Raw genomic sequence first — 16,868 nt, forward strand, 5'->3', positions numbered from 1 at the left:
AACTGGAAGGCATTAGTGGGAAAATTCCACAGACAACGCAGCACGACTGCTTGTGCCACATTATTTCAGCCCGGAGCTGCAATGCACAGCGTGCCAACAGAAAGTGTAGGCTTATGAAGCTTCGTGTAACAGTTTACAGGTTGGATAATAGTGTGCTAACAGTCTTGCGTCTCAAAATAGACATTTCAAGCCACAGAGTCACCAGAGATTTGAATGTGAATTTCAAGCAGCGACCACTTGTAGCTCGACTCTTGACAAAATGTAGTGGAAGATGTGAAGCTAGAGAGTTAGGCTGGTGAGCATCACTGTAGGAATGAAAGGAAATAGGGTCTAATACCAGGCAGGAAAGGGGTGAGGGAGGAGATAATGTCAAGGGAGGAAGAGTGAGAGGAATGCAGGAGCTGAAATTGTGAGGAAGACAAAGAAGGGACAGGGCTTTTTTTGTTTTTTTTGAATGGATAAGGAGTTTGCGAAGAAAGCTTGAAGGAAGCCAGCTGACTGGTGCGATTAATCTGTAACCAATCACAGCCCAGGATTCAAGGTTTCGGGACGCAGAGCCGGCATGGAGTCATATCAGTGGAGCGGTTACCATGGTGATAGCATCTCGGAAGTTCCAGCTTTATGTGCATGCTTCTCACCCACTTGACTCTATCACATACAAACACACACGAGAGTTTACATGTTTTACCTTGAGGTTGGGTGTCTGAGTCTGATCCACAGTGAACCTCATGAGAATAGTAAACTGGAGGTCATTTGGAAAAGATTCTCTGCAATCAGGAAAAAAAAACACAACAGTGCTTTACTTCATCAGTGCATATAACAAAAAAATATATATATTACCGTAGGTGATGCTCATTCTACATGTTCCTTATAAATGTGGCCATTCCCAAGTGTTTGTTCCCCTCAATGCTTGGTGTGTAGACGAGTGTGGTGCCCACCTCGTGATGTCCAGGGCTCTCTGAACTTTGGCCTGTACGGAGCCCAGCAGGTCGGCTCCCATCTTCTTCAGCAGCTGTGTGAGCAGCACAAACAACCAGTCCTGCAGGTCGTCCTTGTGGACCAGGATGAAGTCTACCAACGTCTCCAGGAACATGCTGAACACCTGAACACACACGGGACCCGGTTTAGGTTACACCCAACATGTTTGTCTTTATGTTTAGAGGCTTCAAGCAACCACTCGCACATGCAGACCAGTTCCCCTGAATCAGCAGCATTAGTTCACATTGCATCGGGATTCTCTCATTATTGCAGCAGCTTTGCAATCATTCCCAATCAAGTAATAAATCACCCGTAATTACAGGATTACTATTAAGAGGCAACCACACTGCTGTTTGATGAGAACTGCTCTGTGTAGTGACCATATCTACGTGCCAGGTATCGATTAAAGCAGGCCAGTGGAGTCACATTGTTAGTATTAAGTTGTCAGCTTGGTAACTCATCACTCAATCGGATTAATAAAGCAACTTTTAATCCAAAGATAGTAATTGTAATAGGCCAAACTTACTCTCTACAGAGAGTTCCAGAGTTGGGGTGGCACACAGAGGAGAGAGAAACACATCTGTTAGCATCCTGACACAGTGTGTACTCGCACTCAAGCAACCTTTAATCAGATATTTCCACATTTATTTCAGCATTCTCAGCCAGGTCGGAATCACAACACAGAAGATATTTCAGATGTCTTGAGAAAAAAAAAAAAACCAAAAAAAAAAGGACTAAATAAAAGATGGTAAAAACAAAGTAAGGAAGAGGTCGGTTCGGGAAGACAGATGAAGGCAGGAGAGAAATCCACGGTGAGATGCGGTACCTTGAATGAGGCTGAGCTTATACCGGATTCTGCCGTGCCGTACACCCTGCCGGAGTCTCGCTGAAATTCATCAAATCGTCACACGTCAAACGAGGGGGAAGGGGGAGGGGCTCACACACCTTACGACATGTGTGAGGCAACGGAGCACTTAAAAAAAAAACGCCGGAGGAGGAAGTGGAGGTGTTAGGCAGGGCGGACCGCAGCGTGTTAGTCAGAGAGAAGAGCTGGCAGCCCAGACGTCTTTATCTGTGTGCGTGTTTAAAGTGCATTTGAGCTGCGTGCGGTCAGTGTCGCTTCAGACTGCAGGTGGGGGAGGAAGAGGGGAGTGGCAGTGAGTGCAAACGGCACAGAACAACGAAACGGGATGCGGAACAAGTGAGCGGACAATCCAACAGGACGGCGGAGGGCATCAAGTCACGCGCAAAAACTAGGTGCGGCATGCCGTTAGAGAACAGTCCACTGCACGCTCTGCATGCCTGTGATCATGTTTTCGTGTTTATGTCAATCTGAAAATAGTTTATCCCGTCTTTTTCTCCAAAGTCAATATAAAGAGAAGTACATTTACCACCTGGAATAGTTGAAGTGGGTTTGTACTAAACAGACTTAACGTCTTTGCTGTTTTGGCAGAATCCGGTACAGTGAGGTAGGGTGGGATAAACAGAATTTTTAAAATAAAAGTAAAATAAAAGTGGGTGAACAACGAAACTTGGTGAAATGATTGTGTCTGGAAGGGCTATGGGTGCGTGTTTGTGTGAATACCTGCTCTGCATGCATTCATACCTTACTGTGAGGGTCCGCGAACATCCGAGTGAAGATTTCACACAGCCTCTTTAACTCGACACGACTGCAGACAAAATAACCCCAAATTAGATCAAAAACAGCTGCTTATCAGTCTTTTTTTATTCATCTGACACTCCCGTCCTGTAATGTGACTGACCTGAGGGTGCGCTGGTTTTTGAGCAGCGCCTGCAGGCCCAACAGCCCCTCCTTTCTCTCAGACCAGTTGGCACTGGCACAGCGGTTGAGCACCTGGAGAATTACACAAACGCATACAAGGCTTTGTTTTAAATGGCAATACATGTTGGCTGAAGGACATTTACGCATTGTGAGAGGAAGCTGGAGGACTCAGAGGAAATCCAACGTAGGGACCGGGAAAATAAAAAATATTTCACCAGAAATGGCTTCGTATTGGAGTTTTTAAATAAACAATCAGCTCTGCTGCTCCTCCCAGAAACTCATGATGTTACAAATGTGGTTGCATTCAAAAGGGAATGAGACAGGAAAAATAGTGGGGCTCACACATATTATTTTCCTTTTTTGCTGTGTAGATTTGGAGTTCTTCAGCATTTAAGTGCAACAAATAACTTTCCACAAATAAAAATTTCAGACCAAGTTCATGTATTAATAAAACAACAAAACGAAAATCTGTAACGATTGCAGCTACCTCAGCGACATCTTCCGTCTGTCTCATGTAGGTGGGAATGGCGCCCCCATTCCTGGAGCTGTAGGACCTCTCTGAACACGCGCTGGACGCGTCGCTGTTGGCGTCGTCGTCAGAATACATGCCGTAGTTCTCATACCGCCGGCGAGCTGGCTTTTTCTGCAGGGAGAAGATTGAGGACAACAAATTCGGCTGAAACAAAAGTGTGACGAATGAAAAAAGGCGCAGGCAGGCACTGACACATCCTAAAGGGAAGCCAAACAAGCTAAACACACACTCAACACACAGGTTAGATTCAGGAGAAGAAGCTGACCTTAGATCTCATGTCTCCCAACAGCTGACAGCGTTAAACAAAGGTAGAATCAGGGTTTAGTTAACACACAAGACACACACTCAAGGAAATGTGAGCTGAACACTGGATTGCAGTCTTTGAGTCGATGTGTGTAATTCTTCATACCAGCGCGTCTGCGAGAGCCTCTTCTACATCTGAGCCGGTGTTGAGGACCCTCATGGCACTGACGGAAGAGGAGAGTCGACTAGACTGGCTGATGCCAAAACCTGATCCTGCGAGAGGAAGAGATGGTCGCAAAGAGAAGAGGACAGAGAGGGAGGATGTTAACAAGAAGTGAGGATGAGAGATTCAAGCTCTCTAACCCATTCAGCAAGTCCAACCATCTCACGCTCCTCATCATCATCCACTCTGACAACTCACACATCCTTCATTTCTCCCAAGAGATAATCCTGTAAGTCAATGGGATGACATGTTAGGCGCCACGAGGAGAGAAAAAAAACAAAACACGATTGACATAAAACACAGGAGGGCGTGTGGGGTTTCCTGCAAAAGAAAAGAGGTGGGAATAAATAAAGAAGGAGAACCAGCAGAATGGTTATCGGCTTGCAACTGGACGGGCGGAAACATGCAATTCCACTCGACATCCTGGAGCACAACACGAAAGAAAAATTATGACAAGAACTGAGGCTGATGGACGAGAAGAGAAAAATAGTTGGCATAACATAAGTAGATTGCTGCCACTAAGGAGACAACGGAAAAAAAAAAAAAAATCAAAGAGTGAGCAAAAAAAAAAAGAAGAAAAAAGCAAAGTGGGTGGGCGGGTGGTTGAGGTACAGGAAATAGATGTACTCAGCCTTCACCTGCAGCCCCAAAAGCATCAGGTGTGGGGAGAGCTCCGGTGGAGCGAGAGTAGCTCCGCGTTGCTGCAACCAAGATTAAAACACACGCACAGAGTTTACCACTCGCACATACAAGCAAGACAACACACGCAAAGAAAGGAAGGCCGAAACATTTGTAAACCCATGCAAGTCACTGGTGTCTATCTACTGTCCTGCAGAATGAAGGCGGCTCAAAAATACCAGAAATAAATTCAATCCTAAAATGAAGGAGCGCAGAGGAACGTCATGCATGAAAAACAATAGGCATAAACAGAGAGAGGCTCTTCATTTCTACGGCCTTGCTGGTTCTACAACACGTCCCTGCAGGGCGTCTCTCTGCTCACTGCTGCTGCTGCTGCTGCTGCTACTCACCGAGAGGTGTGAAGGAGCGTATGGGGCTGGTGTCCCGGCTGCTCTCCCTGCTGGCCTCTCTGCTGCAGCCCTGACTCATACTGGGCCGAGGGATACGACTGCCCCGAGCTAACGCCACCCAGGTTACAACCGGGGGGGGGGGGGGGGGACGACAAGAGAAAGAAAGACAAGTGGAGGGAGGAGAAGTGGCGATGAGAAGACAAGGAGACAAAAGGACACAGTAGAGAAAGACAAAGATGAGCAGTGACGAAGGAGTGAAAGAGACGTGAATAAAGACATGAATAAGACAAGAGCAGGCAAAACGTGACAGGAACCAAAATAAATATGAGCCCAGGTGGACTGGCTCTGATGGGGCGTATCAGCAGACGCAAATAAACCACTTTTATTTAAGAGGCGCCGAGTTATTGTTCTTTGACGATCATCATGTTGATTAATTCAACGTATGAAAGATTAGAATAATTTTTAAATATCTCAAATTAACCAACAGAAGCCCACACATGCTTGCAGGCTGACATAATTCTCTTAAGACCTTGAGGTAGGTGTGCTCCGTTATAGTTCAGCTCTCTGGTCAGGATGAAATGTTTCTGGCTCTCAGTGATCAAAATTGCTGTAAAAATCGGAATCATTCCTCGGAAAATGTTTTTCATAAATGTTCTGCATTGATGGCGAACTGATCTTTTACTTTCTTATCCAAATGAAAGATATCTTGATAAAGCAATGACATAAAGCACACTTTCCAAAAAAGGACTGTTTATTTGGTTGCTTCTTTTTGCAGGGCTCTCCAAAGCAAATTATTGCAATCACTGCAACGTTCTCAAACGTCATCGGCCGAGCGAAACTACTTCGTTCTGACACCTAAACATGTCTATTATCCAAATTTGACAGGTAACGTTGCATAAACTAGAATGTACAATGACATTTTCAACAATACCATCAACTGTGGCGAAAGAATCAAGGCGATTCTCATAAATGAGTTATGCTGTTGATAAATTTCAACATAAAATGCATGTGAATAAAGGAAAACTGTAATCAGCATAATGTTATTTTGAACATTCTTTTATCCCTCAAATCATCTCTCTATAGAGCGAATCTTGCTTCATCCCTTATCACAGCATAAATGTCACCAATACTTATCGGTATGTACATGCACAGCGGTGTATCCGTTTGAGTTATGTAACCTACATTTGTCTTGTGGAATTTGCAAACATTATATGCATATTCTACATGTATCGCAGCGATGACTAAAATTCCTCATCAATAAAGCTGTAATCACAATACATGTGGTTCCTGTTAGTTATGAGTATTGAGATTCCATATTGGTCAAGTTCTATTTGAAATATAATATGGAGTTTTCAGAATATTTGAGCACCTCAGCGACGGTGCAACATGAAGACCGTCATTGGGAAAGAGTGCGTTCATACAACTGCCAAGATGCTATTGTAAGTCTATCACTACTTTACAGTCAGCTTTTCATTAAGTATTTTTTAAGAAACTATGAAAAAGGAAAAAATTTGACATTACAACTGAAAGACTGTTAACAAAGTATATTTTAGTGTTGACTAGTACATAATTTAAGAACATTGAATAAGCCAATAAACTAACCGAAACTAATCAATTAAACAAATTCACTAATGGCTTTAAGTTTAACTGAGATGCACCCAACAGGAGCAGAAGCCTAAAGGCTCAACAGTCCGAGATTCACATGAGTGCAAGATGATCCGTCTGCACCTCTTTAGCTTTTCACACAAACACACAGAATAGAAAGGAAATGAAGTGATCAGAGGACAGATGGAGCGATCGAAGGGGTGGGTGAAGGGAGGAGCTGCGTTTCATCCAGTAGCATTATAACCAGCTTCACTCTACATTGCTGTATTCGTCAACTCCAGCGTTTATTCAGCCAATCACAGTTAATCACAGCCGTCCAGAGGGCTATAGAGTGGTGCCAAAGCTCTGCTGATCTTGCAATAAAGCCCTGCTTTCCGGCCACTGCCAACAGGTTAGAAAGAGGAGGGAGGCGGAATGTTCATAATGATCATGGGCGTCCATCACAGCATCAACATGGTCATGAGATCAGAGGGGTTAGAGTGAGAGAGAGAGAGATGAACTCTGCGAAGCGAGAGCGACGAGCAGCAGCTTGGGAAAGGGACCGGGATGGCGGGATGATTAAGAAATTTGCAGTGATGGAGAGATTTCTTTCTTTTTTTTTTTTTTTTAAAGATGAGGACAGATAGTGTGGATGAGACTGATTAACGTGGGATTAACAGCATGGGGGTCGGGTGGAGGTTTAAGTCTTACCTCCTCTGCTCGCTCCGTTGTAGATGGAACTAATGCTAGAAGGAGCTGTTAGACAGAAGCAGCAGTGGAAGAGAGAAAGAACAGGAAGAGGAGTGGAGAAGCGAAACAAGAGCAAGAGGGGAAAGAAGAAAAAAACTGAGTTGAGATGCAAGCTGCGTCCATGGCAAGAAACTTTGGTCACCTGAATCTCTAAACGCAAAGTATCGTATAACCTTTGAGCTGCTACTACACAGCTGACATAGGTGGATCGATCAAATCAGCATTCTGGCATCAGTGCACTCACCAACAGACAAGCGGGTGGGGGAAGAGTCTCTAGAGCAGCCCTGGCTGCGGGGGATGCGGCTGCGTCTATGTCCGTCCCCTCCGGCTGTGGCCAGCACCCTGTGGGCCCCGGAGCTCATGGTGCTCAGGGCCGTACTCGTCAGCACACGACCCGGAGAGCCGCTCCGACTGCCGGCTTCAAAGGGATGCAGGAAGACAAGAGGACAAAAAAATTAATAAAAATGACTACAAGAAGCCAAATCAGTGCCTCATTGATGGTGTGGATTGACATTTAACTGTGAGAGCTGCAGAAAGAGCAACATTCTTTGAAGTGATGGTCTTAACACAACGTCAGGTGCCGCTGCCCTTCACCACTCGGTACAGTCGGCTCACTTTAACACACCCAACTTACTGGCAAACATAGTGGGTGTTTGAGTTCAATGGAAAGAGGATTCCCGGGGGAGAGGAGTACCAATATGGACTATGAGTTTAACATCAAAGTCACATATTTATTAACCCAAAATTTAGACACATGTGCAGGCAGTTGGAGTAAATACACAACGGCGCAGAAGGAGTCAGATATTGATGGACAGAATTCCGACACAGAACCGAGAGATGGTCCGTTTCTCCCCCGTGGTATCCCGTCTCCAAGTGCAAAGCCCACAGTGCGTTTTACTGGACAGTAGGTCACACCACTGTGGACGTGAAGGACAGTGGAGGAGAAACTGCTGATGTGGGGGTATAAAGAGGTGTTCGGGGCAATAACTCCAGACCTCACATGAGCACATGAAGCTGGATTTAACATGAATGAACATGAGCGTCGGATTCTTTTTCCAGACAAAATATCTATACACACACACACACACACATACAAACATACACAGACACACACACACGGCTATCAACTAGAACCATAGAGCTATAAACTACATCTCAACGACTAACAATCTTAAACTGTTATAGTTGTAGAACCTATGAGAAAGCTTGGATCACTATTTCACGCTGACAGCTGCTGCTGATCACCATTTTTTAATAGAGACAGCGTCACCCTGTATAACCTCACTTTCTTTCTTCTCGTATCTTCTTATATAAACAGGTTCACAAAGCAAATGTGAATTCTACAAATACCTTTATTCAGGCACACTTGTGAGTTGCAGAAACTCAAGCCTCCCAAAGCGGTGAGTTGAGCATGATTGTGGAACAGCCACATTAAATCAGTGACTACAAATCCCAGCATGCTTCAGCCACAGTGGGAGAAGCTTTGGAGGGATAGTTCACATTACTTGGAGTGAGGTTGCATGAGGACACCGTCACTGTGAATATATGAGGTGCAGCAATTGAGAGTTAACATGTCCTCAGCTTGGAGAAGCAGGGAGGTAGCAGCTGTATGAACTGTGCTGTTATTTTTAGTTGGTTTTTTTTATATTTTCAAGGTACGTGTTCCTCTTTACTCATCTCAAAACACAGTGAGCCTGTCAAACTCCCATTTATTTTAATACACAGCACAAAATAAGTTGACCTATTGCAGATTGTTTACTTCTTTTGTGTTTTTAGTTCACACAGCAATGCAAACATAAAATAAAAGAGGCATGTATCTCATATGTTCTGAAGGTTTTTGTCAATGGAGTCTTATGATTTTAAAGAGACAAAAGGCTGTAATTTCCTCTCAGATAGGATTAAACACTTCAAGCAGAGCCCCCCTTTGAGCAGTGGCGTTTAACATATGGACCAGAGGGTCCAATCTGAGGACACATTGATAGTAATTTTTTGTGAAAGTAAATGCTCTTACAAATTTATCCAATGGACGGTGTAGTGGTATATTAAGATTACAGGTTATTACAAGTTAATATGCCATAATTTTATTGGTCCTGCTTGGTTCAGATCACACTGGGCTGCATGTGGCCCATGAAATAAAATGACTATGATACCCTGCCTCATAGTGATAACTTTATTTCACTGGTGATATCCAAATCATGTCTTGTTGCGAATTACAGCTGCAGTAACACTGCTTAGCCTTTCAATTTGCACAAAAGTCTGCTTCTCCTGAAAGAGGATAAGTGTTATCAAGAATCTCAAACAACCTCACTTAAAACAAACTGAGCAATCCCTCAAAGTGACTTTTCTGCGTGCACGTGAAGAGACATTCTGGCAACAGAGGAGAAGCAGTAAAGCTAAAGAAAGGGGGTAAAAAGAAGTAGGGTTGTAATCTTACCACCAACAGGGGTAGCAGACTGAGATCCTGAGCCATTAAGCCCATTGGTTGGGAGGAGGGGGTAAGCAGAGGTGAGGGGGGGGAAGGAACAGCAGATTAAACCAGATGAATTATGGGTAGTAACGCCGCGAATAAAAAATAATGAAGCGTCATGGGAGTGCGAGAACAGAGCATGATGGAAGCGCATCCTGGCGACTGACACCAAGAACGAATGCGTAGCTTAAACTTTGTTTTAAATCAAACCATTCCTTTAAAAGAGAGCAAGGACTGAAATGCAGCTGAAACACACACACACACACTGAGCCCGCCGTGGATGAAAGGCTGGGAGAAGCAGTGCATGTTGGGACAACTGGGACGGCACTAGCGTCGGTACAAAAACCATAGTCTGTCCACAATGAGTAGGAAAAATGATTCAAAATATGTATCGTCACACACACTCGCTCACTTTCACACTCACACCTGTGGAAATCTCTGGAGCCCCATTTCCTTGTTTTTGTCAATCTGCTGATGGAATTTTAGCGTTGACGGTTTGAAAACTTCTCTTATATTCTCCAAGTTTTACTGTGTAGATTTCAGCTTCCCAATCACTGTCCACCTTCAAAATGATGCCAAAGGCGTGCACAAGCAGCTGCTTGAAAGTTAGTATCCTTGGAAGTCCGGTGCACAAAAATCTACTTGATGTAATGTATTTACACAGTGGCTCCATATTGCCTTTTATATGTTGAAGAATCTTTAATAACTAAATGATGTTCAGGCAGGAAATGAACTTTCCACCACAATATCCTCAGTGATAACACACAGCATGCAGCAGGAAAAACAAAACAAAAACAAAAACACAAACCCACACACACTCACTACTCTTTACAGAAAACACCTTGATCAGAATGAAAGCGGTAGCAGGTGGGTCACCATTCCCACTGTGGGACACAGAGAGACAAGCACACTCTGACTCTCGACACACAGACATGATACCTGGTGTGCAATCGGATTCGTCGGAACCTGAAGGCACAAAAACATTCACATGGAGCTTATCGTCACCGTGAAGGCAACACGTTAAGAAACTCCACAATGAGAGCCTGAGAAGCCGCGCTATCCGGCTCACACACGCCATTGCTGTTGCTGGTGTACGTTTCGTTGCGAGTCCACCCGAAATGTCTCACTCACAGATGCCATTAGTTCACGGGGTTTTTATTCTTGGATGGGTGGAGGTACGTACGTTGCGACTGAGAGACCATCTTGGTTCGGCTGCGTCCTCGCGAGTCCACCTGGCTTGACATGCTGCTGGCAGTAGACAAGGGCTGCTTGGTGCGCACACGGCCTGCATGCGAGTGGAAAACAGACATGAAAAAACAGGAAGAAAATGACACAGCTGTGCCTCTTGTGCATCTAGTCTTGTGTTCCCCAGCCTTGAACTTGCTGAGTCACTGCCCTGCTCCTTTCAATTGCCACCCTGCTTCACCAAACCTCATTTAAATGAACTGATTGTCATCAAATTTAGTAGAAGCAGGAAATCTTTAACATGCGCGGCAGTGACCCCCAAAGATCCGGACTGCAAACATCACTAACACTGACTACCTGCTTGCAGCTAAATGGAAGCCCAGAGACTAAGCAGCACTAAAAGCCTAAAACTCTTTCAAAGCTGCTACACCGCCAAGCCTGAAACTAAACAGTCACATTCAGCCAGGTGTAAAGGCAGATAAATACACCGGGGAGACTTTAGCGGATTAGAAACCAGTCATGAAGTGTTTCTCAGTCACAAGGATGCGTCCCAGATGAAGTGTATGTTGGGGAAGACAACATCCAACCAAAAGACTCCTCCAATATCAGAAATCCTTTCAGGTATGTGATGATATTTCATTTGATCACATTCCATCAAAACTAAGCATGTTAACGCATGACAGTCCTCGATTACACTTCGCATATTATTACAAATCTTGACTTTTGTTCTGTGCATTTGACCCAGTCAACTCAAGAATATGAAAAAATACATACTGTACATAGAATTGAACTGGAACAGTATATTTTATAAAACATACATCTAATGTAGTTCATAAGTTGAGTTTTTTTAATGAATTTGTAGAACACATTACAATACAGGACAGTAGTGTTAAAGACGACTGAGGATTTGCCAAGGTGTAACCTTGACACAAAAAGAGAGATTTGTTCTGTTCAGAGACATTACCAAGGCTCTTTTGGGATCAGTTTTATATTTTAAACAGATTCCAATCCATAATAAGAAGATGTAACAGTAGTTAACTTGTAATCTAAAAGCCTGTTTTTCTGTTCTGTATTACTATTTTTTCAATGTTTCTCAACTGTATATAGACAACTAATTCTTTCCTCAAAGTTTCAGGTGAAATAGAGAAAAATTAAAACTTGATGGCTACTCAATGGCGGTCCCGACGGGGACTCATGCTTGCAATTGAGAAACACACTAATAACAAGAAAATACCATAAAAATCTGACCGTAAGGATTAAACACCCAATCATCTCTAAGCAGGACGTGACTAAAGGCATTTGCAGCATTTGTTGCAGTGAGTGAGAGAAAAGTTATTTTACAATTCAATGAATTGCAGGTTATTCATTTTAACTGTAAATATCAATTACTTTCATCTTAGAAAGGCAAAATACTGGACATAAATCACTGCAGCATATGCAATGCAATGTGAAATCATTAATCATACACTCGACCATAGGCGGTAATATGAGATATTTTCCAACTACAAGATCCCTCAAATATGCACAAAAACATCCACCTAACTACAATCTTACCATTATCTGACCTGGTGCCTACACAGACAGACAAAGAAGGAGCAATTTGTAAATACAATTCATATTGTTATTTGGTTATTGCTCAAGGCTAAACACCCTGCGTATAAAAATAAATCCTTCATAATGCAGTTTTATGGAGTACATGGTGAGACTACTTGCATCTTAAATGTAATAAAGCAAAATATGAATTAAAATGTGTGAATATTTGATTTAGAATGCAATGAGAGGCAATGCGATACTAATGAAGGTTAAACATGATGGTGACAGCAGGGGGCGCTGTGGCCACACGCTGCAATAACGGAGTTCACGTGAGCTGGAATGAAGTGAGGAAGGGAAAAGAAAAGAGAAGAAGCAGAGTGAGATGATCTTACCATCCGTTTTATCAGAGGCATCATCTTTAGTAGCAGAGAGAGAGAGAGAGGGAGAGAGAGAGAGAGAGAGATAGAGAGAGGAAAAGAGAGAGGGAGACGGTGGAGGAAAGAAAGGAGGGAAATGACAAGACATAAAAACAAAAGTGTGCAGAAATGATGTATAGAAGAAACAGGGGAAAAAGGGAAAGAAAAACGATTCAGAATATTGAAAGAGGAAAAGAAAAGAAATGGGAAACACAAATTTATAAAAAGGGAAAAACAAATGTAAATAAAGGTGGGCAGAGGGCAGAAAGAAGGGAAACAAGAGAAGAAAGGAGCACAGTGTGCATTAGTAACATTACATCTGTTGAACAGAGAACCGTGCAGGTGTAGGGATGGACATGGGGACACAGGAAACGAGCTGACGGAGAGGACGATATTCATCTCAACGTGCACAGAGAATATCAGACCAAAGCACAACAAGAGGCGAATGAGCAGAGGAGAGGAGAGGAGAGGAGAGGAGAGGAGAGGAGAGGAGAGGAGCCAGTACAAGCGTCAAAGTGTGTGAGTGTGTCGGTCCATCCTTGCAGGCTGAGTTACAGAAGGAGGCTCAGTTCTTCAGACTGTAAAAGCTCGACCTCTGTGCCGATCTGATCAGACTCCTCGGGAGGACGTCTCATCTCGTCTTCCTGTTTATTGCATGCTGACTGCAGTCTGCACTGTTGGGATTAGTCATCTGACTGGACTGGCAGGGCCCTTACCCAATGACGAGTAGGAGCCAGGGGGCAGACGCCCCGCTCCCCTGGTTTGTCCGACGTGCCGGTGCTTAGCAACTGCTGCTGCGTTTACGTCCACGTCACTACGGGAACGCTGTAGGGCTGCCGATGACAACCCACCCTTTGAACCCGCGGGGACTGGCGGGGCAGGACGAGTGTGTCGGAGAAGGGATGGGGCGTGATGGGATATATAAATACAACACAATCACATGCAGGCACCATACGACACAAACACAATATTGATACCGTACAGGAAACAGACAGCTAGACACGTGTGCACACGTGTATGTGCACAGATGTGCTGTGACACAAAAACCAAACAAACAAAACAAAACAAATGGGATGTGGCTGTTCAGGGCTGGACAACAGGCAGATGAAATGATGGGAAATGGCTTTTGTAGGACCTCAGTGTGCGTGTGTGTGCGTGTGTGTGCGTGTGTGTGTCTTCAGAGAGTGAACACGAGGTTATGTGTTGGAAACACTTGCATGTGTTGGCTGCTAGCAGTGTGAATGTGTGGGTTTGACTCACCTCGCCCTGGAGTTGCTGACCATTTCGAAGACAGCGGTCGACTGGAAACAAAGCAAAACAAAGAAAAGTAGGTCAGCACCAACAACACAAACAAACACGTAATAAAAAAACACACGTGGTCCCATCTGTTTTAGCAAATTTCTATAAATAATATATAAAAAAAAACAAACACAGGGACTGATTAACCTGAATTGCACAACGTCTAACATATATTTTAAAGGAGTGCATAAATGACGAATACAAAATAGTTCAAATACTACTTTGTGTTGCTTTTTTAACACTGAGGTTCACCTTAATTCTACTGAGCTATGGAGTTGACAAGATGACACCTAATAATGTCCAACTGAACCGGTAAAAGTCCAATGCATTTCATAGCCAACTGAAGAGGAGAGGCCTATATGGAACGCAGTACTAGAGAGGGGTCATTACTTGAGGCTTTCTTGAGAAGAAGATGAAGAGCGGTCACTCTGGGGAAGAGAGGCCACACTGCCAGAGCTCTTCAGGCAGGACTGAAGTGTCCTCTGGTATGACGACTCTAAGGAGTTGTAAAGAGCGTCGGTTTCTGCTGGGAAGTGGTTCCTCAGACCCCAGTAGGCCCTGAATGAGACGGTGGAGGAGAAAAGTAGAGAGGAAAAGGGAGCAATAAGAGGAATGTCAAAAATGATGGATGGAGAAAACAACCAGGATAAAGGGATTGACAAAGAATACAAAAGGATGGTGAGGAATTCAACTCCACTTGCGATCCACATAATATAATCTCCAGAAAAGTGAGCGACTGAGGGTGTGTTTGTCTTACTTGCGGGCCTCGACTCTGGCCTCTGAGTCAGCATCTCGAATTCCCTTTTTGATACTCTCAACCAGAACCGCTGTGTGCCTGAGACAACATGAAAATAGTTGCACAGTGACAACAGTTACAAGCGGATTTGAAACACATTATAAATGACAATCCAGCAGTTATGCCTTTATGAGACAGCTCTTCTACGCAGAAGTCGGCGCTCACCTTTCTAGAGAGTGGGTTTGCCATTCTTGCAGCAGAAGTTCTAAGAAATCATAACAGCGCCTGGGGATAACACATCACTTTTATCCACTTCATCATCACAGAAAACATACTTAATAGCGTCAACACCAGCATTTTATGATCTTAGAGCCGTTATCAGCTTGAGAGCTGCGTTTTATTGCACTCTGCTTTAGTCGCACTGTAGTAACAATCGTATCGACTTGATGAGTCTCACCTCCTCACAGCCACAGACTTGGATGTGCAGTTGCTGGTTATCAGGGGGATGAGCCTGGGGACGTGCGTGTGCTGCGGAGAGAACGAGCGGGATTGAGTCAGAGAAACAAAAAGGGCGGGGCCTCAAGGAGTCAAAACAAGAGGATCCACTCTCACCCGTATTATAATGCGGATAGCCGAGACGCCGGACATGGCCATGACTTTGGCACAATTGGGGATGAGGTTGAAGAGGACGGGAACGATGGCCTCCGCTCCGTGGTCAAACTTGTTCCCCAACACCGATGAGAGGTAGCTGCAAGAAGAGGCCAGTGAGTAGAAAACCACAGATGAAACTGGACTTCTTTAGACTCACATAAACTTCAAAAACAACCACACTTCTCAGTCTTGAGCTGCAAACAGGGCTTCATCTATGAGTATGGATATTTCTTTTATTCCCCTTTCATTTTCAACAATGGCTGTAACACAGCAACTGCAGTCAAAAGGCGGCCAATGGTAACCATGGAAACCAGTAGATCAGAAATGCCGGCTTCTGCAGGACTCTGACACATTTCTTTATTGTTTACATGTAAAACTCTGGAATGGATGGAAGAGTATTTTTCTCACTTCTACTTACAAAACTCAAAGTTTTTCAAAACCAACAGTTGAATGACACATTTTGACTTGTCCTTTAATAAAATTCAAAATAGCAAATGTCAACACTGAAGTGTCCTCAATTGTCTCTCAGACCTAAACCAGCAAAATGATGATAAAACTCGGCAAAAGATGTTTGTGTTCATTCTGTGCTCTTGGACTTGCTCCATGTTGTTTTGCATCAGAAACATCACACTATTAAGCCATGTAATCGTATTACATCATAACATAAATGCATCTGGCAAAACGCCATGACAGCACAGCCCTGCTTGGAATTTATCATCTGGTGTTTACTGGCTAACACAGAACATATTCCTCCCAAAAAAGGAGTGTATCAGTACTCGACACTTACGCCACAGTGATGCAGGCCTCTCGGACCACTTGCGAGCGCAGGTCTTTCGCCGACAGTTTAAAAGCTCCATCTAGTAGCCGTAGGTGCTGGTAAAAACAGTCGTAGGTGGTTGCGCCTGCCACCAGCAGTGAACGGACTTTCTTCATCTGTTCAAAAATAGGAAAAGTGTCACTTGAGCGCCTGTTTTGGTCGCTTATGTAACACTGAAACTAGGGGAAATGTACTGACAGCGTTGGCTCTCTGGTCCCAGTCATGTTTGTCATCGGAGCAAATCTCACGGATTTTATTCAGGTTGTCTTCGAGATCTCTTGATGAGTAGATCTGTAGAAACAGTGAAAGACGAGAGCGACATGGATAATGATGATAAGACCGTCTGATGGCTTTCACAGTTCAATTAAATGATTAATGATGGGATGAGGGTGTATGATTATCTGCCATTAAGCTCCTCTGTGTATTGTACCTGGACAGTCGGGACATCCGTGAAGGCTTTAATGAAATCCTCTTCATCAACTGCCCCGGCGCTGTCCTTGGACACTGAGGGGGAGAGAAAAAAAAACAGCTGATGCTATATTTCAGTGATATATAAAATCAATTGGTGGCAACCAGGCACATGAGAGCAGGTGGACCTGGTCAAGATGACCATTTGATGTTTGTGGCTGTTGAGCTCAGAGAC

At 44.0% G+C, this 16,868-nt stretch overlaps 1 protein-coding gene across 6 annotated transcripts in view; it reads right to left on the bottom strand.

Annotated features, from left to right (window-relative positions):
* Positions 1–16,868, bottom strand: part of clasp2 (cytoplasmic linker associated protein 2) — a 51,721-nt gene that overhangs the window by 7,016 nt on the left and 27,837 nt on the right. Inside the window, exons 9-31 of one of the 6 annotated variants that reach the window (XM_080484991.1) lie at positions 16,656–16,729; positions 16,424–16,516; positions 16,196–16,341; positions 15,370–15,505; positions 15,215–15,285; positions 14,983–15,042; positions 14,779–14,856; positions 14,412–14,579; positions 13,983–14,023; positions 13,439–13,591; positions 10,772–10,873; positions 10,528–10,554; positions 7,366–7,539; positions 7,083–7,127; positions 4,788–4,895; positions 4,398–4,460; positions 3,703–3,809; positions 3,249–3,404; positions 2,742–2,833; positions 2,585–2,648; positions 1,805–1,864; positions 939–1,102; positions 689–767 (exon numbers count right to left, since the gene is read on the bottom strand). In XM_080484991.1, coding sequence (XP_080341117.1) covers positions 689–767; positions 939–1,102; positions 1,805–1,864; positions 2,585–2,648; positions 2,742–2,833; positions 3,249–3,404; positions 3,703–3,809; positions 4,398–4,460; positions 4,788–4,895; positions 7,083–7,127; positions 7,366–7,539; positions 10,528–10,554; positions 10,772–10,873; positions 13,439–13,591; positions 13,983–14,023; positions 14,412–14,579; positions 14,779–14,856; positions 14,983–15,042; positions 15,215–15,285; positions 15,370–15,505; positions 16,196–16,341; positions 16,424–16,516; positions 16,656–16,729 — 2,261 coding nt within the window. The remainder of the gene's footprint in view (positions 1–688; positions 768–938; positions 1,103–1,804; positions 1,865–2,584; positions 2,649–2,741; positions 2,834–3,248; positions 3,405–3,702; positions 3,810–4,397; positions 4,461–4,787; positions 4,896–7,082; positions 7,128–7,365; positions 7,540–10,527; positions 10,555–10,771; positions 10,874–13,438; positions 13,592–13,982; positions 14,024–14,411; positions 14,580–14,778; positions 14,857–14,982; positions 15,043–15,214; positions 15,286–15,369; positions 15,506–16,195; positions 16,342–16,423; positions 16,517–16,655; positions 16,730–16,868) is intronic. The other 5 variants (XM_080484986.1, XM_080484987.1, XM_080484988.1 and 2 more) reach the window with 5 other exon arrangements.

The sequence above is a fragment of the Lipophrys pholis genome, assembly GCF_963383615.2.
Source record: "Lipophrys pholis genome assembly, chromosome: 17".
Lineage (NCBI taxonomy): Eukaryota > Metazoa > Chordata > Actinopteri > Blenniiformes > Blenniidae > Lipophrys > Lipophrys pholis.